Genomic DNA, 24117 nt, shown 5'->3' with positions numbered 1-24117 from the left:
GTATAAGTCGGTTTTGAAGGGCTTTCGGAAAGCATAGGCCAAAGGATGGCTACAATAAAGATGGTTACAAACAAGATATTAAACGCAATTGTTTAATAATAGCTCAGCTTGTGCCTTAAATTCTAGCCTTCTGCATCCAACCAAGCAACCAGCAATCATAAAGGTTATATATCTTTATACTACACTACATACACCTGCATAGGTACATGCATATACGTATTGGCTGACTTTATCATCAACTTGATTGTACTGTACGTACGTATTGTATCTCTATATAAGTTATGGAAAGAGCACAGCCGCCCAGCCAACGGATTTTTTCGCGACAAAAAAACTGCGACACACACATACAGGAAAAACCCAAAACCAGCCTGGCCCGGGCGTCGCAAAATAATTTAACAACCAGGCACCAGCATCAATTACACTACGAACTGGTTTTCTTGAATAAGCACTTCTTTCACTGTTCTACCAGAAAGGTACTTAACTATAGTTTTGTAAAACAGAAGTCAGTTTGTCCCCTGAAAGCAGATCAGCCATCCTATTTTTTTCAGTTTTCTTTTTCTCGATCGATCATATATAAATACGACGCCTTACCCCATTCAGAATATTAATACACGATAACTTTATTTTATTGTTAATCACCTTAGGTTTATTTGGATTTTTGTTTCTTTCCAAACTTTTCTACACAGTCACATCAAAACACTACTACTACTACTATAATAATAATGGTATCTCTAATAAATATACTTCTAACAGCAACGACTGCATTCGCTTCAACTACAAAATATTTTACAAATACTACCACTATAATACCAAGTAGTCCGAAACCATTCTTCTCTGACATTCAATTAAAGGATGCGTATTCTATGACAACCAATTGTACAGACCCAAATCATTGGTTTTTAGTACAAGCAGAATTATTCGTTCCTCAAGGTTCCAAAAATGACATATATATGACACTTCCAGAGCAATTCGGTTCCTTCCCCACTGAATCTTTCAATCTTCTTCATAATTCAGATAAAATTGGTTCAGTAATGGGAAATTCTTCTAATATATTCACAATTTCATTTGATCAAGATAAAACTAATGATAATAATTTAACTGCTACTTTTAATTTCTTAACAAGATTATCCGCTGAATATCAATTAGAAATTTCAAATCCTCAATCAATTTCTTTTTCGTTCCAAAGTTCTAATGGAGAACCTCAAAATAAGACTATTAATTTTATTCCATCTGAAATTTCAACAATAAATACAAATGGTGGTATAGATACTGTAAATAAAACTGCCTGGTTCACTATTGATATTCCAATTGAGACTTTCTTACAACCTGTTTATTTCATTGCTCAGCCTTCAAATATTGAAAATAATTCTTTCCAATATAATACTGCATTAACTACAATTGAAATAGTTTCAACTGTAGGGTCTTTCAATCAACCAATAACTTCAGTTCCATTTTCAGCTTTCAAAGATCAATCCGTTGGATCTCAAATTAAAATTTTCTTCAATACGAAAATTAACGGTGGGAAATATCTTCGTATCAAATATTTCACTGATGTTATATCAACTAATATGATCTCAAATTCGGTTCATTTCACTTATCCAAACAGCAGTATTTCCTCTAACAGCTATGCTAAAAGAGATGAAATATCAGAAATTTCTACTACAAACTTATACGGTGATTCTATTGCAAATGTTGATCTAGCTAACGATGAAACTTCAAACACTTTCTTACAAAATGAAATCTTCGAAACTTATAGACTGGAATCAACAATTCGTTCTGCTATCGTTACGGAATATGGTACATATATTCCAATTGCTACATTAAACCAAAACTCAAGTTCAGGTACTTCCATCACAACAACTTCAACATCTCAATTTTCATCCAGTTTATTAAATTCCTCTTCCATTCTTTTATCTTCTTTAACCTCAAGTAAAGCTTCAACTTCTAATAGCTTATCATCTTCAAGGAATTTATCTTCTACTTTAAGAACCAAGATAGTATCTTCCAGCTCTAGCAATATTACAACCTCAACATATATACTCTCAAGTTCAGTGCAAAGTACACTAAATTCATCTTCAGCATCTTCTTCTTCTATCCCAACTTTAACCTACATCTCTTCAAAGTCAGCTTATAGTATACAAAATTCAAGTTATGCACCATCAACCTCGTCTTCTTCTTCTACTCCTATTCCAACTTCATCAAATATCACTGCAATAACTAAAGAAAGTTCAAGAACATATTTAAACAGTTCAAGTTTCCCCACATCTAAATCATTCTATGTTTCTACAACAATATTGTCGTCGTTACCACTTTCATCTAATACATCAAAAATATATCCAATAACAACGAACAGTACTACTTCAAAAACTTCCGAAAGAATAAGTACACTTTATGATACTAATATTTTATATAGTTTAATAACGTCCAAACAATCAGAAGAACTTGGTTATGTAACAAAGTTATTCCCAATTGAGACTTTGAAAAATAAAACAACGACATCAATTAAAATACAAACAACTTCATGTCCAGGTGGATGTTCCCATATTACCACTAAAACCGCTCTACTTGAAGATATTTTCACTAACCAAACGAAGATTACTTCCACTATTCCTGCACAGGTGACAACATTGATTTCTCTATTAGGTCATAATACCAAAACAATCACAAGGACATCATGTTCCAAGGGTTGCTCTAAACAAGAAATTAAGACTTCTCAAATCCAAGATATTTTCACTAATAAAACTGAAATAACTTCCACTTATCAACCGCAAGTTACAACACTATTATCCTTAATAGGTCACAATACTAAAACAATAACAAAAAAAACTTCCTGTTCCGATAGCAGCGGTTCTACTGGACAAAGGATCAAAACCACTCAAATAGAAGACATTTCCATTGGGAATAGCAAAACAACATTATCCATCACTCCAGAAGTAACTGAAATTGTTTCTTTATTAGGTCATTCTTCTCTAATAAAAACCTCATCCATAGTTGAAACCATAACTAGTTCCTCACTATTAAATCAACCTGTACAAGCTCAAGTCACTTCAATTACTTCATTGCTTGGTCAATCAACATTAAGTACAAGGAAGACCACTACCATTTATACAGCAACAACAAGTTCAATGGCACATGTTACAATAATGGAAGGTAGTGGGAACCATTTAACTATTGCATTCAGTGGACTTTTTATTATGTTTTTCAGTTTGTTGTTTTAAAACCTGAAAAAAAGAAAAAGAAAGGACTATTATTATTACCATCATCATTATACATTCATACTAAAAAAAAGGGTTATTATTTTTCATAAATTCTTTATAAAGACTCTCTCTCTATTTCATAATCATAATTTATTACAAATATAAATGCATTTCAAATACGTTTGTTTAGTATACAACTTCGTAGGCCCTTGGTGTAAAAAGCTTTATTGGAATGCAAACATAACTACAACGTGACAGCATTCATGTGGGAAATAATTTATAAATAATAATACAGGAAAATGAAGGCAGGTCACCCCACAACATCATTTCCTATTGAAATACCGGACACTCAAAATAGTGGGTAGTAATAGTACAAATATCTTTGCATATTATATATATTGATGAAGTGAAATTCATTTAGAAAACTTTTAATGCATTATATGTTCTTCAATAAAGATATATGATTTTCATATGTCATCTATAATTAATGGCCGAGTTGACTCTACAGATGACCTAGGAGTAACTCTCCTTAAAAGTCTATCTTGTAAATCAATACTATCTAACATTTCCCTTCTTGCATGTGAATTAATATTAAAATACAATCCTTTCTCATCTGTAGAATGTCTATTACGAGATATTTTAAAAGTAACTATTGGGAAAATCCATTCAATCCATGAATCACCCATAACTTCCTTCCAATTCAATAAATTTGAATCTAATTCAAATATATTTTTAAAATCACTCTCTTCTGTACCATTTAAAATTGCAAAATCTCTATTATATCTTCGTATCCCATACATTTCTATTGTGGTTCTATTTTTCAAAACTTGATAAATACTAAATGAACTAAACGCCAAAACAGAAATTGAAATGACAAATGCCAACAGTCCAACAATCAATAATGTAAAATCGATATATTCATTCATATAGTTTTGATTCTTATACCAATTTACAAATTGATATGAAATTAACCCCAAAGCCACGAATGCATAAATAGTACAATAAATTAAAAATTGAATGAAGAATTTTTGATTTTTGAACCCAATACATTCAGCAAACCAAGGACAATGATGATCCATTTTCAATATACATTTATTACATGTTGAACAATGATGGCATCTATCTGGTTTCCAAACTTGACAAGTTTGACATAATCTATATCGACCATTTCTTTTCATTGTGTAACTTTTCTTTGTTAAGATATTGTGGTGGTAATTCTTGACCAAGTCCTGCATCATGTATATTTTTCTACTAATAGATCTGGGAAGTCTAATGGACTTCCTGGTCCCATTGTTATGATTTTGAAATATGAATATATGGAAATAGAGATTAATGGTAATATCAATATCATGAGGGGGAATCGTGGGGATTGTATTAATTCGTGTGATGATGACATAAGAAGTCCATAAAAACAGAAATGTCGTTAAACATCTTGGGAAAAGTGTTGAGATAGTACTCCATGTTCCGCCCTGCATATTATGTAAATGAAGGGAAAAAAAATTTGGTTTGTTTAGCTAGTTTGTTTGTTTTTTGGTTATAGATTCAAGTTCATAGGATTAGAAAAGATGGTTCTTTGTAAATAATATAGTGCATTACTCTCTAAACGGTTCTATTGTCGAGCGTAATAACTTCATCATCTGATTCTTTTGTACATTCGCGTAACTATATAGCGGATTTTTTAGTCTAGAAAATTCAGCCTAAACAATATTTCGATTTAGCGTTGATGCCAATAGACAAGAAAATTTGTGTAAACTATTGTAATACATTAGTAATGGTTGTTAACTTACACTACCTATTTCCTTTTTACTTCCTCAGTAATGGTATTCATCAACTAGGTTACCTAACTTATATATGACGACGAAAAAAATCATTTAGAAGCTACGGAATTCTATAAAATACACACACCCTCTCTCTAACATCTACTTCATAAAACTTTCGGAGCAAGCTGTAGATAGTATGCTAAGATGAATTAGATTGAAGAAGTAAAATTTTAAGGATACGTAATATTATTTTTAGAGTTCATTTTATTTATATATTTACTTGTTTGTGTATTTGTCGAGTTAGTATTTCGACTGTATTTTTTTTGATTATTCATTAACACTTTCAAAAAAACCTTAGATATTGGACACGGCGGCTTCATGAACTTGTTCATGTTCACCTTCCTGTAGACTTTCCTGTAAATCATGTTCTTCATCTACTTCTTCTTCAGACCATGTTTGTTGTTGTTGTTCTGGATCCAATTGAGATGGATGGCTATCTAGATTATCTTCCACTATACTTTGTTCTTGACCTTGATCTTCCATTTCCTCTTCTTCTTCTTCTTCTTCTTCTTCTTCTTCTTCTGGTATTTGAGGTTCTTGACCCTCATCGTCTTCTTCTTCTTCATAATCTTCATAATCTTGTTTGAAACTTAAAGTTGGTTTAACTTGAGCAGAATCTAAAGTCCATTCATTCAAAGCACTTTCAGCATCAATAATGATTTGTTTCGAGGCTTCATATCCATCATAAGCCGGTCTCGTTTCACCAGGAGTCACAGGAGAATCATCTAACAATTCCAATAAAGCCTTCCCATAACCTGCAATCAATGCAATCTTTTCAGAATGTTCAATTATGGAATCGAATTGATAATTGAAAGCTGCTCTCAATTTTGATCTAGTAATATTTGACAATTGAGCTTCAGCAACTAAACTTTCCGCTTCAGCTCTAACCAATTCTTGTTCCAACACTTCAATCTTTGTAGATTGAGGATCTTTATACTTCAAGTAAGCAATCTTATCAGTAATTTTATCCTTACGGTCTCTTGAAGGTTGAACAGACCCTTCAATATCTCTAATTGATTTCATAGTCAATCTATATTGATCATAACGATCAATAAATTGATCATCCAATTCACTAACTTCATAAATTAAGACACCCAATTTATCAGTAATATCAGAAACGTCATCATCATTTTCTAACCCCCAAACAGATAATTGTTTAGCAGCATCACGTCTTTCATTGGACGCAATTTCTAATGATCTTAAGACATTCTTCTCAATTTTCACTAATTGAGATAATTTCCTTGATAATTCAGGACCAAATGATCCTGCAGTCTTGGTTCTGAAATTATAAGCAATACCACCTTTACCGAAGAATCTGGATTTCGTTGAGGATGTTGGTGGAGGTGGACTTTGTAATTGAGCTGCAGTGGGTGCTCTTGAATTCCTTAAGGAATAAGTTCTATGCATTTTGTGTTTGTGTTTGCGTTTGCGTTTATGTGATTGATGTTCTCGAGAGAATCAAGAATAAGAAACGAGTGAAGGGAAGAGAAAGGAGGTGAAATAAGCAAAAGAGGGTTCTTAAGTAATTTAAGAAGTAACTGTTGTCCCTTCCTCGAGGTCGAGCCTGGGATCCTTTATTTGTGAAAAATGCAAGTGGAGGGAAAACGGGGTGAAAAATTGGTTGTGTTGTTCGTGAGTAGCGAGAAGGGGCGGGGGAAGGCCAAGTAATTTTGTTTGTTTGTTTTGTTTTGTTTTGTTTTGTTCATCAGCAGCAACAGCAACAGCAGCGGCAACGGTTAACGGTTAACGGCGCTTCGTTCGAGCTTCGAGGAGGAAAAGGGATTGACCAGTAATAACTGCGAAGGGGACTACGCAGCCTTGTTAATTTTCGATGAATGGAAAAGGGAAATTAATTAATGCATCTCTTAATAAGGAAAATCAAAAAAAATTCATACGGCTAGTTTCCTCATAAGGGAGAGACTGTTTCCGTTTTTGGAAATTGTGTTTTTGGTCTTCTCCAGAAAATACAGACTGTATTGTATATTCATCCGCGGAGCCATCGGTTTGTATAGTGGTTAGTTAACGTACATTCTAATTTTCATGTTCTTTAGCGACCCTTAAAACAACGACAGCAACACAGACTCTAGTGAAAATGCTATTACGTACTTATTTTCTACTAATACTAATCTTAATAAATTTTAATAAATAGTTATTCATTATCGTCTCTTTTTTATAGAGCCTTGATTATTTGATTCTTATTATTTCTCATTTAGGATTGAGAAGCGTCTGTAAAATTGTTAAAGATAAAACATGAGAGTAAGGTGAAATAACTTGGGGTGTAATGTATAATACCATTGTTTGTTTTTATTTAAACATAGAAAAGAAAACAAGGAGAATAGAAAACTGTAGAATTGTTCCAGAGAAATCATGTCTCAAAGAGAAGAAGGTTACTAAAACAAAATTAAATAAAACTATCCAAAAAATAAATAAAAAAAAATAAAAATGATATTTTCATAATATATTTTATTTACCGAACGAATCTAAAAAATAATAAAACCTAATCACTTCTATTCATACACAATATCTCTTCTTAAAATCAACAAGTTATCTTCATTCTTTTTCCAAAAAAGATCAAAAAGAGAATATGTTCATACTTTCGGTGCTGATTTAGCTCTAGAACCACGGGGGTCTCTCTGTTCATTTACCCGAGAGTCATCACTACAATCGTGAGCGGTGTTGTTGTTGTATTGATTATGTATGGTTATTGAAAAGTATATACTTTGATCCACTACATGTACTTCGGCGTCCTGTGTTTATGTATTTTCAAGGTGAGTCTTTCTAATCTTCTATTTTATTACATTGTCCATTTATATATTCCGCATAGCGGTTCATCTGAAGATGGACTTACGTATTCTCTGACTATTGCTTCTTTGTGTAAATAAATATATTTATCAATCAATTACGTAACACATGCGGCTTCCAAGTTTGCTTTACCGGAAAAACAACATAAAGAGAATAGATCCAGTTCAGTTAACGTTGTTCTAACAATATGGAGGATGATGTTGTAAAATATAATAATAAAGCGTTGAGGGAAATGATATGTTGTTGTTTTGTGAAGGAATATCAAGTCATCTGTATTTACCTGTATAATAAAAATTTGAATTATTAGATTGGTAAACTTAAACTATTATGCCTTTCCTGGGACAATGATCGGTAAGCAATATAATATTTCCGTAATCTTCCTTTTTTGCAGTTTCTATGGCATAATCTCCAAGATTTAAACTAAATTTTTGGCAAAAAACTTCTAAGTTATATCCCGCTAGTTTAATGTAAGTAAGGATCTTAACCTTTAAGTCTGAAGGTTGAGAATTTTATTTTGCTGGTAAAGATTCAACTAAAACTACGTATGTACGCACATACGTAGACGGGCTAGTTTGGAACTGTTATGAAGTTCCACCTGCCTATTTTAGATATAATTCGAGACACTAACTTAATACACGTAATGTTATGTAAGCCGGTTATTTCTACGCCTGTTGAATAAAAAATTCCATATTCTAAAAAAGAATGAAGTCTTTCGTAAGCCAACAAGTAGGCAAGACTGCAAGCCTGCAAGAAAATAAATCAAATCGAGCTAAACTCAAAGACGCATACGTACATACGCGTACGTTCTGTCATTCTATTTTCGGTTTTTCGAATAGAACAGACTATGAAATGGTTGTTCCGAACGATCAGAAATCTTACGCATGGTAGACCACAGCATTGACGCGAGAAGATTACGTAATCATTCGATCTCCTATTCTGCTCGGAAAAACTGTTCTCGCTGCTTCGCTGCTGCCCTCGCTGTTTTCAGTTGTGTCTGGGCCGTTACCCATGAACGATGCCAAGGATAAAAAGGATATATTGGATAGGCAACTTCTTTTCTTGACACGTCAATAGGGACAAAAACCAAACAAACGATCTTCGTAAAATACGTTATTTCCTTCCTCCCACCCACGGACTGTTGCTAGTGTATATAGCCTATAATCCACTCACGTTACATCGATGGAAGAAGTATATCCCTTGCAATAACAATCTCGTAACTTCGTTACTTCACTAACTGCCACGAGTGGCTAGAACATCTTGCTGAGTAAAAATTATGAGCTAATATGTCCTGTCAGAAATACGAGTGACGCCGCTATAACCAACCTCCCCTCTCTCCAACAATAATAATAAGATATGCAATAGTCCACTGAATACTGCGAATGGCCTCATTATTAGGGGGGATCTACCTTAATCTTTTGGAAAACTGATACCATATAAAAAGAGAAGCAAAATCATCTTAACTAAAATAAGAACATGCCTTGTTATATCCTTTCATCTCTTATATCTCTTGTATCTCACTGAATACAAGTACTTAACTACCTTTAAAACAAATCAATAACAACTTGAGGAACAGAATGTTTGACGATAAAAGCAAAAAACTCGAAAAACCAACCGTTTACGCCCTAGAAAACGGGGTTGCCTATCCTCATCACCCATACAGCTCCCAATACTCAAGACCTGATGGTCCATTATTACTTCAAGATATCAATCTAATTGAAACTCTTGCTCATTTCGACAGAGAAAGAGTCCCTGAACGTGTTGTCCATGCTCATGGTGGTGGTTGCAGAGTTGAATTCGAATTGACTGATTCATTAAGTGACATAACTTTTGCTAAACCATACCAAGAAGTTGGTTACAAATTCCCTGGTGTCGTTAGATTTTCCACTGTCGGTGGTGAAAAGGGTAGTGCTGATACCGTTAGAGATCCAAGAGGTGCTTCTTTCAAATTCTATACTCCTTGGGGTAACCACGATTGGGTCTTCAACAATACTCCTGTTTTCTTCATTAAAGATGCTCTTAAATTCCCTCATTTCATTCATTCTCAAAAGAGACATCCTCAAACGAACTTGAACGCGGCCTCTGATAGTTCCATGTATTGGGATTATTTGACACAAAATCCAGAATCTATCCATCAAGTCACTTATATGTTTGGTGATAGAGGTATTCCAAAGAATTGGGCTGAAATGTCTTCTTATTCAGGTCATGCCTTTAAATTCATTAACAGAAAGGGTGAAATTACATACGTACAAATCCATGTCAAACCAGAAAAGGATTTCACAACGTTATCAGTAGAAGAAGGGAATGAGTTAGCTGGTAGCAATCCAAATTATAATCAAGAAAAATTATATGAACAAGTTGCTAGTGGTACAGCTCCAAAATTAGAATGTTTCATTCAAACTATGACCCCAAAGCAAGCTGAATTATTTAGATATTCCATCAATGATTTAACTAAGATTTGGCCACATAAAGATTTCCCATTGAGGAAATTTGGTGAAATTAGATTCACTGAAAATGTAGAAAATTTCTTTGAAGAAATTGAACAAATTGCATTTTCTCCAAGTAATACTTGTATTCCTGGGATTGAACCTTCAAATGATCCTGTCTTACAAAGTAGATTGTTTTCATATCCTGATACTCAACGCCATAGATTAGGTGGAAACTATAATCAATTACCTGTTAATCGTCCAAGAAATGTTGTATGTCCTGTCACGGGTAAGAGAATGGCAGGTAATGGTGGCGTTGGCTCATTGAATGGTACCCCCCTAGAATGTCCATATAATCCTGCTAATTATCATAGAGATGGTACAGCTACATTATACAATTATGGTAATCAACCAAATTTCATCTCTACATTACCATCAGCAAATATGAAATTTGCTAATTTGACTTTAGATGATGATAAAGTAGAAGATTCCAAATATCAAGGTGTCGTCTTGGAAGATGCTGTTAAAGCTGATGTTAAGAAACAAGAAGAAAAATTTTTGGAACATGAAAATGTTATTAATAATAAGATTAATTCTTACACTTATGTTAATGGGGTTTCACCATTAGATTTTGAACAACCAAGAGCTTTGTACGAAAATGTTTTCAATGATGACGATAAGAAGACTTTTGTTAAGAATGTTGTAGATCATGCATCTACTTGTAAGACTGAAATTGTTAAAGTTAGAGTTGCTCAATATTTCGGTTTATTGAATAAAGATCTAGGCAGTCAAATTGCTGAAGGTTTGAAAGTCCCATGGAAGCCTGTTGATTTTGAAGGATATGCCAAGGCAATTGGTATGGCACCTCCAAGCTAGAAAAAAAAATACATTCATAAATATTTATTTTGAGAACCAGCCAACACATACGAAAGGTACGAGTGTTTACTACGCTTGTAATGGTATGATAATTAGATGTCTCCAACCTATTGTATATATTTAAAAAGAAAAAAACTGGTCTCACAAACATCACTATTGTTATTCTTTTTATTCTTATTATTTATAGTCTTATATCACAATATATACATATGACAGCTAAAAAAAATTATACATGACATGATAAGAATTTCCCAAGTTCTAGTTTGAAGCAAATAAAACAAAAAGTTCAACGGCGGCAGACTACAGTACAGAGTAGGGTACAGAGTCATTGGGTAATTGTATTTTCATCACTTAAACGTTTAATAAAACTTCCAAAAGGAAATTGTAAGATTAAAAACAAAGCTAGAAACTACTCTGACAAGTTAAAGATTAGATGGTCTACCTATATATATATATATATATATATAATAATATCTTCAGATGGTTGATGATCAATATATGAATGTTAATGTGACAGATAATCATCTCTTCGTATAGACTGTGTAGTTACGGTTACCCGGAGAGACACCCCCACTATTTTTATTTTGACATTTGAGATTTTGAAATTTGAAATTTGAAATTTGAAATTTCAACAAACATCGAAAGATTTATTCTGCAAGACGTTATTTATAGAACTTCCAGTGAAAATTATGTTGGATATGCTTTGCTTTCAAACAAACTCTATTTTATGGTAAATAATAAAGCTGCTGTTCTAATAGTTACACACATTATACCCTACATCTTCCTTATCGAATAGTATCCATCGGTCTGGTTTTAGTCCTTGTCAAAAGAGGAACTAACGGATAAGAAAACACGAAAAAATATGATAGCCGTTCAGCGTGATTCTCAACCGTTGGCATTCGCTAAAAGACATAGATTCAAAGATACGCTGGCATTGTTTATAGTGTTCTTGAGTTTTAATCATTTTAACTCCCTGTGTTTATTGGTATCCTTTGTCGTTGCCACCAAATGCAGAAATTTTATTGCAAATTGTTTCATCACATTGTTTTTGAATAAACTCCCATCACCTTCCATTGCAAAAGTGGCTCATTTAGAACCAGAGAATGATACTAAACACAATACAGCCAGTACTACCATTACCACAATACCATATTCAACTAACAGTACCGGTTATGATAATTGTACTGGAATAGCACCTCAACTTGTACAACAACAAGGGAAAAGACCTATACGTCATGTCAGCGGTCAGTCGATATCATCAATAGCACCACTATCTACTACTTCTACAGTCACTACAACTAATAGTACCTCTTCATCTAGTTCCTCCTCTGCAACTATTATGCCTTCCTTTACAGTTAAGTACACCAAAAATCTATTTTTGCCCGTCATAGCGGCAGAATTAATACTCGCATCTTTATTACAAGTTTACGGTGGTAATTATTTTATACATCCTATTGAAAATTTATCCATGTCTATTATAGCATCCTTCTTAATTAACGATCCAGCAGATTGTTTGAATTATGCAACGTCATGTTCTGTATTATATGCATTAGTCACCAATATATATCAAAGGTTAACCCCATTTGCGAACTTGGAAACAGTGAATCATTTCAACACTGAACTATTAACCGTTTTCCATCTAAATTCATTATTTTCGGCCAAAGACTTTCAAGGTAATTACCGAATGACTCCAAGTGTATCCCTAAAATTGTATTCTATATTGAAAAAATTATTATCGATGATATTTAACCCAAATTGGACTAAGAATGTCCTTCTGGAAAAATATATTAAATATTTGTGTTATTATATTTCATTTCATATTGTTATAAGCCAATTTTGCCAAAGTTTGAAAAACCCTTATAATCCATATACCAATAGCAATAATAACAACAACAATAATAATAATAACAACAACATCATTACATCACATTCATTATTAAATACCAATACTGGTATTAATACAAATACTGATGAAAGGAAAACAGGTTCCCGTCAACTAGGAGGTCCCAATAGAATATCGTTATCTAAAAATGAATTAAACCGCTCAAGCGGTTCACAAAGGATTCCTTCAACAGGTTCAACAAGAAATGTATCATCCAATGCAGATGCTAATAACAACACTATTACCATTAATGGGAATAATATGAACTATGTAAATAATAATAATAATACTATCCCATTCCCTGAAGCTAATCAAAAAAATAACAATATTAAAACCAATTCTTTCGAAGTATCTGAGAATTCAACGCCTCATTTTTCCAATGCAATCATTGAATGTAAAAAATTTGATCCAGTCACCACTTTTGCAAGTAATAGTAATATTCAAGCAGTTATGACAACATCTGATCAAAAGGTAACGCCCAATACAACCACTTCTATGGCAACTAAATATAAATCAATCGCATCAAAGACCCCCAATAACACGATGAATCCAGAAGTGGAAAATACTTTCACCAATCAACTATTTGAACTAAAAGTAGATTTGAATAATCTTACTGAATCGAGTAATTTGAAAACTGATGTTAACGTAACTACAAATTTGGAAAATTTCATTCGTCACTTGTTCAAGAGGAAAAATCAACATTTAATCCCACCATTATGGTCCATTGTCGTAACTTTAAAGACAACAAATTTTGAAAAAAAATATTTAAATGAAACATCAAATAACTCAAACAATTTCAATGCAACGCTTACTAATTCAAATGACTTAAGTACAACTTTATCCAATGAAACTAACAACATTAACAATGATATTATCATGACAAGGAAAAGTGTATTTAACAATTTCGAACAAGCAAATACAATGGCATTAATTGCACAAACTACTTCAGATGATTACGATCAACTTAACTTAATCTCCACGAGGACCAACATCTTCAATAAAAATGAGAATGATTATAAAGTTTGTATTATTGACATCGGAACACATTCAATCATATTCCACATTGAAAACTTGTATGATGGTGAATTGATCGTTTTAGTCAACGGGTTAATTTGGACGGAAGTATCATGTGCTTTAATTTTAGAATCCGTCGGTGAAGAATACGTCGTTGTCTCAGGGTTAGTACCATCATGCTCATATGACATTCAATTCGTTAATAGATTGAATCAAACTGATGATTATCTAATTTCTGATTTAATGATTAGAACTAACGCTATCAATAATAACAACCATACTACTACTAATGCAACTGACGAAGATATTTCTGAAATTTTCCAAAATTTAGATTTCAGTTTCCCATCTTATTATCATAGGAAATTTTTATCACCTTTGTTAACATTGAAACATTCTGTATTGACCACTAATGCAAATTTAGCTGATGAAAGAAGTAAATTGAAAAAGACTAAGAAGGAAATTAATAAGAAATTGAATTCAACAAGACAAGAAATTGATCATTTTAAAGATCGTATTGAACAAAATGCAACTAATGATGAGAAAAATACTTTGAAAGTTGATAATTTGAAGATTGCGTTGCAACAAAATGAAAAATCTTTTAAACATTTAGAAAAGGAATTTAAAGAGTTGACAGATAAGGAAATTTCCTTGGAAGATGAATATTTACAGAAGAAAGATGACCATTTAAAGAAAGAATTAGAATACAGTAAGATTGAAGAAAATTTGAAGAAGGAATTGGAAATTGTTCAAAAGAAGGAAACTAAATTGACTAATGAGTTTAATCAATTATCAAGTAAAAGGGAGAAATTATTAGTTAGACATGAAAAATTAAAGAAAGAATTAGATGAAAATGATGAGATGATTAAAATCTTTAAAGAACAATTTTTAACCAAAAAGATTCAAGAAAGATCTAAAAGAGAGGAGTTTAGAATGAGAGAATTGAATAATTATGAATTGAATATAAAGGGCCTAGAACAAGACATCAGTCGTTTGGAAGCAGAAAATGAACACATTCAAAAATTGTTACAGGGTTATCCTTAATTGTATATAATCAACCGACACCTTACATAGTTCCTATCATGATTATTACTATTTGTGAATATAAATAACCACAGCAACATTTATACTTGAGATATATATAATGTAGCCTAGAGAAGTAAGTACTTTTAATGATACACCAATTTTTTCTGACATGCCTTCCCCAACGTATGTTTCAAAATCAATATTCTCCTTGCTAGTCTTGCTGTTGTTGGAAATTAATATGTTTATTAAATCATGTCGTATAACAGGATTTGATGTGATGTGCTGTTAAATTTTACAAGTATATAAGAGAGGATTTTTCTTCATATACATTTTACATAATTACATATTACTCTCACCTATAAGGGAGGAAGGAGCAGACTGGCCCCAAAGGGACATATCTGGTAAATATATACCATCTCCAACAACGTGTACTATATCTCTATACTTCGTTTATCAACAGCAGTAACACGCAGAAGTCGTTGAAAATCTTCCTTTCCGTTCTATTTCCTAGTTCAATTCATCCTTTTAGCTTAGCATTTAATTAAATATTTCATGTAGTTGTTAGAAGAAACATCACAAATAGGATTTATGGTGTTCATATGGACGTGATTTCTAAAGAAAAGTTTCTACGTTGGAAGGAATTGTCTAAAAAGTTTTTCAAAAAGAAAATTTGCCTCTTTAGCTTAGTGGTAGAGCGTTGCACTTGTAATGCAAAGGTCGCTAGTTCAATTCTGGCAAGTGGCAAACGTTGGTTATTTTTGCCAGATTTTTCCTTTTTTATATAGTAAGCACCGATTCCATTCTGCTTTTTGCCGGGAACATTTTTCCAAAGAGAAAACACCACCCACCCGTAGGCAGAGAATACAGTTTTCCTAGGCAGAGCCGCTTTCCCTCTAGTGCGAGACTTTGGGCTCATTTTTCGCGGACGGACATTTAATTATGTAGATTTAATAGTAGAAAAACACAACGAAATGTTGAAAATTACCAGTACCAAGTAATTTTTGGTGAAAAGTTAAACAGTAAAACCTTGAAAACGAGATCTGTTCAAATACATCTAGTAAGGGACCCCATACGGAGAAAAGAAAGCTAGATTAATAGCTTTACGTCTCCAAGAGTAAATCATAAAAACTGAGGTGGAGAACTACTTCTTTTGATTTTATACAAACACAACTGACATTTCATCAGCAGGTAAAGCATCATCGATGACTGGTATCAAAAGAAAAGTTTCTGAAATTACAGAACCAGAAAGTCCTTACTCGAAAAAAGCTCTAATAGAGCAAGTCGAAACTGGGGTGACTGAACCAAAACAAAATGAACCTGAAAAAGAGGAAAGCAAAAGTGACGACGAAGAAGAGGAGGAAGAGGAAGAGGAAGTGACAGCAAACAAGGTTAAGAATGGTCCAACAAGTGGTTCAACAGCTTCACAAGATATACACATTGCCAGAGAAACGGCCGAGTTGTTTCAATCGAATATCTTTAAATTGCAAATAGATGAATTATTAGAACAAGTAAAACTAAAAGAATCTCATGTCCTAAAAGTTGAAAAGTTTTTACATAAGTTATATGATATGATACAACAAGTTCCTGAATGGGAAGAAAAAACAATTACTGAAGTGGAATCATTCTTCAAGGGAAAAATCGTTGCTGTTCCTTTTGTTGATCCAAAACCAACTCCAGCATCTACGCACTATAAATTTAATTATAAAAAACCAGATGTCTCATTGATTGGCTCATTTGCTTTGAAGACAGGTATATATCAGCCAAAGGGTTCATCTATCGATGTTTTGTTAACAATGCCAGAAACTTTATTTGAAAAGAAAGATTTCTTAAATTTCAGAGCTCTACACAAGAGAAGTGTGTATTTAGCATACTTGACACACCATTTATCAATCGCTCTGAAAAATGAAAAACTGGATGGCTACTTGTCCGTCGAGTATACATATTTTAATGATGACCCACTTTTACCAATTTTAAAAATTTCTTGCGATAAGGCTCCTACTTCTCAAGCGAATGAAGAATATAATTTTTATAAAACTAAATTTTCCATTAATTTAATAATAGGTTTCCCACATAAAATGTTCGATGCCAAAAAATTGTTACCAAATAAAAATTGTATCAGAGTTGTACAGGATGAAAATACTAAAGAATTACCAGCGACTCCATTATATAATTTTGCTGTTCTTTCCTCCACTACTTATGAAGTCTACCTAAAATATCTATACAAAACTAAAAAACAAACTGTTTCATTTAAAGAAGCAACCAATCTGGGCAGGTTATGGTTACAACAACGAGGATTCTCTTCTAGTTCTGGCCATTCAAAAATGACTGGAGGATTTGGCACATTCGAATTTGTTACGTTAATGGCCGCACTTCTGAATGGTGGTGGTATAAATGGAAATAAGATCCTTTTACATGGGTTTTCTTCTTATCAATTGTTTAAAGGTGTCATAAAATATTTAGCAACAATGGATTTATGTACTGATGGTTACTTACAATTTTACTCTGAACCTGAAGAAGACTCTACCACGCGTGTATCCAAATATATTGAAGAAGGATTCCAAATCCCTACATTATTTGACATGTCCACTAAAGTCAATATTCTAACGAAAATGAGCATCGCATCATACCAAGCGTTGAAATTGTATGCGAAACACACTTTAGCTATGTTGAATAATGTTGTTCAAGATCAATTCGCCAATATTTTCCTAACAAATATCAGTAGGGTGGATAATTTGAAATTTGATTTATGTTACGATTTGCATCTTCCATTGGGGAATAGTACTCACACTGATTCTCTATTAGCATCTGCCTTTGGTCCATTAGAAAGAATTAAATTCATTACTATAGAGAACTTCCTAGTGAATAAACTTCTAAATGTCGTTAAAATTGCATTAGGTGAAAGAATTACTTTGGCAGAGGTGGAGTTAGTAGACTCGAAATCATCGTTCCCTATCAACAAAAGAAAGGTACATTCCACGAGTGGGGAGAACCATTTTAACTTCGATTATATCAAATTAAAACTGTTAGTGAATCCAGAGGAATCTGAAAAATTAGTCACCAAAGGTCCAGCACATTCGGAAGAAGCTTCACCAGAAGCGACTTTTTTTAAGAATTTCTGGGGTCCAAAATCCTCATTACGTCGTTTCAAGGATGGATCTATCACGCATTGTTGTATTTGGACTACTTCTTCATCCGAACCAATTATTTCTAACGTATTAGATTTCGTTCTAAAGAAGCATATATCTGAAAAACTAATCATACAAAATCCGATTACAAAACAATTCCAAGATATTCTCCCATTACCAAATTTACCAGCTAGTACAAATACATCAGTCCTAAATTTGAACAGTTATTTCAATCTAAAAAAGTCTTTCGACAATTTATACAAAATAATGTTCAAGATGAATTTACCTTTATCCATAAAGTCTATTTTACCAGTTGGATCCGCCTTCAGATATACATCATTATGTCAACCAGTACCATTTGCATATTCAAATCCAGATTTTTTTCAAGAACTTATCCTTGAATTCGAATCTTCTCAAAGGTGGCCGGATGAAATAACATCATTAGAAAAGGCCAAGACTGCATTTTTATTAAAAATGCAAGAACAATTACAGGCCGAAAATGGGAATCAATATAAATCATTTTTCACAAGAGATGAATCCATTCCATATAATTTAGAAATTGTTACTTTGAATATTTTAACACCAGAAGGATATGGTTTCAGGATCAGAGTCCTAACCGAACGTGATGAAGTTCTATATCTAAGGGCTATATCAAACGCTAGGAATGAAATCAAACCCGAGTTAGAAAAGACATTCTTGAAGTTTACAGCTAAATATTTAGCTTCCATTAGACATACAAGAACTATAGAGAATATATCACATTCTTACCATTTCTATTCACCAGTTGTTAGGTTATTCAAGAAATGGTTAGACACGCATTTACTATTTGGACACTTGCCCGAAGAGTTAGTTGAATTAATTGCCATGAAGCCATTCGTTGATTGTTCTCCATATAACATTCCAGGATCTGTCGAGAATGGGTTTTTAAAAATTTTAAAATTTATAAGTCAATGGAATTGGAAAGAAGATCCTTTAATCCTTGATTTGGTTAAACCAGAAGATAAGTTAGAAGATTCTTTAGAAACGAGTATTGGTGGCTCTGATTTAGACTCTAAAACGATGAAAAAATTATCTGAAAAACTAACTTTGGCTCAATATAAGGGAATCCAAACTAATTTCAATAATCTAAGAAATAGCGATCCAAATGGTATACATTTACAATTCTTTGTCGCCTCTAAAAACGATCCAAGTGGGTTATTATATTCAAGTGATATCCCATTAGCCATAGCGACAAGATTAACTGCACTAGCGAAAGTTGCCACCAACTTATTGCACACGCATGGTATAAATGAGCAAACTATTGGATTATTATTTACTCCAGGGTTAAAGGATTACGACTTTGTTGTTCATTTGAAGACGCCTGTACCATTAAAGACATCAAGTGGTATATTAGGCTCATCTGAATTCAGAAATATTGCTAATGATCAAGCCCCAACTGCATTTCCATCGGACTTGGCTGCTCTATCTGAAAAGATGGACCCAACATTCCAATTGATGAAATATTTGAACATGAAATACAAGAATAGCCTAATATTCTCAAGTCATAGATATATTGGTGTATGTGGTGGCAACAAGGGTAATAAAAATGTCATTACTGGGTTAATAAAACCATTATTTAAGAAATCACATAAATTTAAAGTTAATCTGGATTGTAATATGAAGCCCATTGATAAAGAAAATGTCATTTTGAATAAGGAGGCCATCTTCCAAGAAATTTCTGCATTCGGCCACGAATTGGTTGTTGATTTTGAAACTAATTAGATAGTATAAAAATTGTCTATATTTTAGCTGACCGTGTACAATAAAACAACAACAACTAGATAAATAATAATAGATTTTCAGTCATAGAGTATATCTTTCTTTTTTACATAAATAGAGACATAAGGAATACTACCTTCTACATGCACGTTTAAAAATATTTCTTAGTATAATTCTGTTACTAGAGGTTCATTTATTTTACGTTGGAAAATAGCTTCGGCGCTTAATCTTTTTGAGCAATCAAAAATTTAAAATGAATAATATAAACTTTAAAATATGTATGGTAACCTAAAGTTGAAAGAAGAGCGGAGCTTTTACATAAAACTCATCAAAACTCATCACTGCGAGGAAGCAAATCTCTCTATATACAATGTCTGATTTGGGTGAAGATGAAGAAGATTTTTTGAATGATCTTGAAGCCGATCTGGGGGGAGATGTCGATGAAGTAGATTCTGAAGAACAAGATGAAGAGGCAGTTATTGATGTACCAATCATAGGTAAAGATGTAGCAGAAGAAGAGGATGATTTACAATTTTTAGATTCACTGGTGCGAAAATTTACACCTGTCATATCCGCAAATAGCTTGTTTGAAAAACAACATGTGGAAACCCTATCAATTATATATGAGAAGCATCAAAGAATAAACTCCATCATATCATCACAAAATATTCAGTTCAGTTCATTACTCCCTCGTTTAAATGAAATTACACATATAATAAAACATGAATTACAAAAAATTTATCATTACTTGCGTTTTTTGTATAGCAAAAAGTTCAATGAATTAGACACCATCACATCCTCTCAGTTACAGTATGCTCGTATCGTTAAAATTTTTGAATCGCATCAAGACCTCTCATCAGGAGAACTTAATAACTTATTCGAAAATGAAGCCAAACTGACCAAGGAACAAATCATTGTGCTAAATATTTCAATGAAATCCTCATTCGATATATCATTTAAGTTAGATCACCAAAAGCAAAAGGAAATATTAAAGTCAACCGATATGATAACTACGCTCTCTGCTTTGCAAGAATTGATAACCCATTATATTACATCAAATATTAGTCACATTGCCCCTAATTTATGTGCACTAATTGGATCCCAAATCGCGGCTTTATTAATATCTCATGCTGGTAGTATATTAGATCTGAGCCAAATACCAAGTTGTAATCTGGCATCTATTGGAAAAAGTAAACACCAGTCTCATGAGCTACATACGTCGTTAAGTGGTGTACGACAAGAAGGATATATTTATGATTGCGACTTAATCCAAGACCAACCATCTGAAAATCATAAGCAAATGTTGAGAATGGTTTGTGCCAAAGCATCGCTAGCTGCAAGAGTTGATGCAGGGAGTAAAACCCATAAAGGAGATGGTACATTAGGTCAGAACTGGAAGAATGAATTGCTCGAGAAAATTCAAAAACTTAAAGAACCACCAAATCAATCAGCAGTGAAACCATTGCCAATTCCTGAGGATAAGCCAAAGAAGAAAAGAGCTGGCCGGAAGTTTAGGAAGTATAAGCAACAGTTTGAGTTGTCACATCTTCGTCAATTACAGAATAGAATGGAATTTGGAAACCAAGAGCAAACAACTTTGGATGCCTTTGGAGAAGAAATTGGGATGGGGATGGCTACTTCATCTGTTCAGAATGCTATGGGCTCAGCTAGTTTAAAGGGCCTATCGGTAAACAATTCAGCAAAAATGACAAAGGTGATGAAGCGGAGATTAAAAGATGCTGAATATCAATCAAATGCATATATGGTATCTTTGACTTCTGATAATGTTGATAATCCTGAATTTAAGAAACAAAAGCCAAATAACGATACTGACACAGATTGGTATTCGCATCATAGATAAGGCACACATATTTATATACGTTCATATACACCCTGTCCCTTCTCTCTTTGCATGAACCACTATACAATATATTGGCTCCATAGTTTCCCATCAAGTGTATATAATATCTGCAATTATTATTCATCCATAAATAAATCATTTTTATTATTTTGTGACACAACTTTGAAATGTGACACTTGCCTAAACCAAAAACCCGAACACCTCTTACAACCAATTATATTTCCCTTTTAGGTGGAAAAATAAACAAAAGTCTTATGCAGATCACGAAATCGAAAAAATCTCGAATGAAAAGATAGAAAGCATATCCTTTGATACTAAAAAAAAAAAAGTTAATAGTTCATTAAACCAGTACGTACGTATTGTTGGCAAATCTAAGGAGGAAATTGTAACGGGGGACAAACCACATACTTGTTTAATATTCCAAGAAAAACCAAGAAAAACGGATCGCAAAAATCCAAAGAAGGAAGGAACAGCACCAAATCTACGCTATTCTCAATCGACTCGTCCTTTCATCTTTAATTTCCAATATTGTTTCTCCTGATCAATACTTACTTTATCACAGTTCAAAATAATGCTACCAATATCGGAAAAGAAGATCGATACTCTAACTGGGAATATGAACCAATTAAGTTTTGATACTACTACGGATAGTCAGCAATACAATGGTCCCGGAAACGCGGTTAACACTAGAAATATCTTATCTACTCCTTCAAAATACAGAGGAAACAGAATGCAAGGATCACCTCGAAACCCCAATGTGTCACTATATGGTAACGGGAATGGTGAAGATTCCAAAATGGATATTGATGGAATTTCACTAGATGGCGTTGATATAAGTAAATCGCCTAAGAAATTACCCAACGGATTTTACGAGAAGGCAGCTCATAATAATACCCAGAGAGTCGTTAGTGTTTGCAAAATGTATTTCTTAGATTATTATTGTGATATGTTTGATTATGTAATTAGTAGAAGACAACGTACTAAGAAAGTTTTGGAATATTTGGAACATAAGAGGGCTCAAAATATGTCAGATCAAACCTTAAATATGGAATGGAACGGTTATATACAGCAAGAACATGATGTATTGAGGAAGAGACGGTTAAAGCCAAAACATAAAGATTTCGAAATGATTACACAAGTCGGACAAGGTGGATACGGTCAAGTTTATTTGGCAAGGAAAAGGGATACCAATGAAGTTTGCGCTCTAAAGATACTGAACAAAAAACTGTTATTTAAATTGAATGAAACAAATCATGTGTTAACTGAGAGAGATATCTTAACGACAACTCGATCGGAGTGGTTAGTTAAATTACTGTATGCATTCCAAGACACACAAAGTTTATATTTGGCAATGGAATTTGTCCCAGGCGGTGATTTCCGTACGTTATTGATTAATACCAGGTATTTGAAGAGTGCGCATGCGAGGTTCTATATCAGTGAAATGTTCTGTGCAGTAAATGCCTTACACGAATTAGGTTATACACATAGAGATTTGAAACCAGAAAATTTTCTAATTGACGCTAAGGGTCATATTAAATTAACAGATTTTGGTTTAGCTGCAGGTACTATATCGAATGAACGAATTCATAGTATGAAGATAAGGTTAGAAGAAGTGAAAAATCTGGAATTTCCAGCATTCAAAGAGAAATCCATTGAAGATAGAAGAAAAATATATCATAAATTAAGAGAAAATGAAGTAAATTATGCGAACTCAATGGTCGGTTCACCAGATTATATGGCACTAGAAGTGTTGGAAGGCAAAAAATATGATTTTACAGTTGATTATTGGTCATTAGGTTGTATGCTATTTGAAAGTTTGGTTAGTTATACTCCCTTCAGCGGTTCTACTACTAACGAAACTTATGAAAATTTAAGACAATGGAAAAGGACATTAAGGAGACCACGTTTAGATAACGGTAGACCAGCATTCTCTGACAGAACATGGGACTTCATTACAAGGTTAATTGCAGATCCTTTAAATAGGTTGAGATCTTTTGAACATGTTAAGAGAATGGCATATTTTGCCGATATAGATTTCAATACCTTGAGACAAATATCGCCACCGTTTATTCCACAATTAGACAATGAAGTTGATGCAGGCTACTTTGATGATTTTACAAACGAAGCTGATATGGCCAAATATGCAGACGTATTTAAAAGACAAAATAAATTATCAGCAATGGTTGACGATTCTGCAGTTGATTCTAAATTGGTTGGGTTCACTTTCAGACATAGAAACGGGAAACAAGGGTCTAGTGGTATCCTATTCAATGGAATGGAACATTCAGATCCATTTGCCACTTTTTATTAGTGTGCTTCCAGCTCGATGTTATTAT

General features: G+C 33.2%; 8 protein-coding genes and 1 non-coding gene across 9 annotated transcripts; 7 read left to right on the top strand and 2 right to left on the bottom strand.

Moving 5' to 3' along the window:
• Positions 1-722: 722 nt before the first annotated feature.
• Positions 723-3218, top strand: EGT2 (Egt2p; the record flags this gene model as incomplete). The annotated part of the gene is made up of 1 exon (XM_003671106.2): positions 723-3218. The coding sequence occupies one exon, from the start codon at positions 723-725 to the stop codon at positions 3216-3218; it is 2496 nt and encodes an 831-aa protein (XP_003671154.2).
• Positions 3219-3664: 446 nt separating this feature from the next.
• On the bottom strand, positions 3665-4672 carry PFA3 (palmitoyltransferase PFA3; the record flags this gene model as incomplete). Its single annotated transcript, XM_003671105.2, has 1 exon — positions 3665-4672. One exon carries the CDS (start codon positions 4670-4672, stop codon positions 3665-3667), a length of 1008 nt encoding a protein of 335 aa, XP_003671153.2.
• A 639-nt stretch (positions 4673-5311) lies between these two features.
• On the bottom strand, positions 5312-6424 carry PIL1 (lipid-binding protein PIL1; the record flags this gene model as incomplete). Its single annotated transcript, XM_003671104.2, has 1 exon — positions 5312-6424. The coding sequence occupies one exon, from the start codon at positions 6422-6424 to the stop codon at positions 5312-5314; it is 1113 nt and encodes a 370-aa protein (XP_003671152.2).
• Positions 6425-9393: 2969 nt separating this feature from the next.
• CTT1 (catalase T) lies at positions 9394-11118 on the top strand (the record flags this gene model as incomplete). The annotated part of the gene is made up of 1 exon (XM_003671103.2): positions 9394-11118. One exon carries the CDS (start codon positions 9394-9396, stop codon positions 11116-11118), a length of 1725 nt encoding a protein of 574 aa, XP_003671151.2.
• Positions 11119-11980: 862 nt separating this feature from the next.
• NNF2 (Nnf2p) lies at positions 11981-15055 on the top strand (the record flags this gene model as incomplete). The annotated part of the gene is made up of 1 exon (XM_003671102.2): positions 11981-15055. One exon carries the CDS (start codon positions 11981-11983, stop codon positions 15053-15055), a length of 3075 nt encoding a protein of 1024 aa, XP_003671150.2.
• Positions 15056-15709: 654 nt separating this feature from the next.
• Positions 15710-15781, top strand: NDAI0Ltrna5T. The gene has a single exon. It is a non-coding gene; the product is annotated as a tRNA-Thr (tRNA).
• Positions 15782-16239: 458 nt separating this feature from the next.
• On the top strand, positions 16240-19923 carry UTP22 (rRNA-processing protein UTP22; the record flags this gene model as incomplete). Its single annotated transcript, XM_003671101.2, has 1 exon — positions 16240-19923. One exon carries the CDS (start codon positions 16240-16242, stop codon positions 19921-19923), a length of 3684 nt encoding a protein of 1227 aa, XP_003671149.2.
• A 367-nt stretch (positions 19924-20290) lies between these two features.
• PRP31 (U4/U6-U5 snRNP complex subunit PRP31) lies at positions 20291-21781 on the top strand (the record flags this gene model as incomplete). Its single annotated transcript, XM_003671100.2, has 1 exon — positions 20291-21781. One exon carries the CDS (start codon positions 20291-20293, stop codon positions 21779-21781), a length of 1491 nt encoding a protein of 496 aa, XP_003671148.2.
• Positions 21782-22352: 571 nt separating this feature from the next.
• Positions 22353-24092, top strand: DBF2 (serine/threonine-protein kinase DBF2; the record flags this gene model as incomplete). The annotated part of the gene is made up of 1 exon (XM_003671099.2): positions 22353-24092. The coding sequence occupies one exon, from the start codon at positions 22353-22355 to the stop codon at positions 24090-24092; it is 1740 nt and encodes a 579-aa protein (XP_003671147.2).
• Positions 24093-24117: the final 25 nt, after the last annotated feature.

Source organism: Naumovozyma dairenensis, chromosome 7, assembly GCF_000227115.2.
Source record: "Naumovozyma dairenensis CBS 421 chromosome 7, complete genome".
NCBI lineage: Eukaryota > Fungi > Ascomycota > Saccharomycetes > Saccharomycetales > Saccharomycetaceae > Naumovozyma > Naumovozyma dairenensis.
The sequence above is the reverse complement of the archived record's forward strand: the minus strand, read 5'-3'. Positions and strand labels throughout refer to the sequence as shown.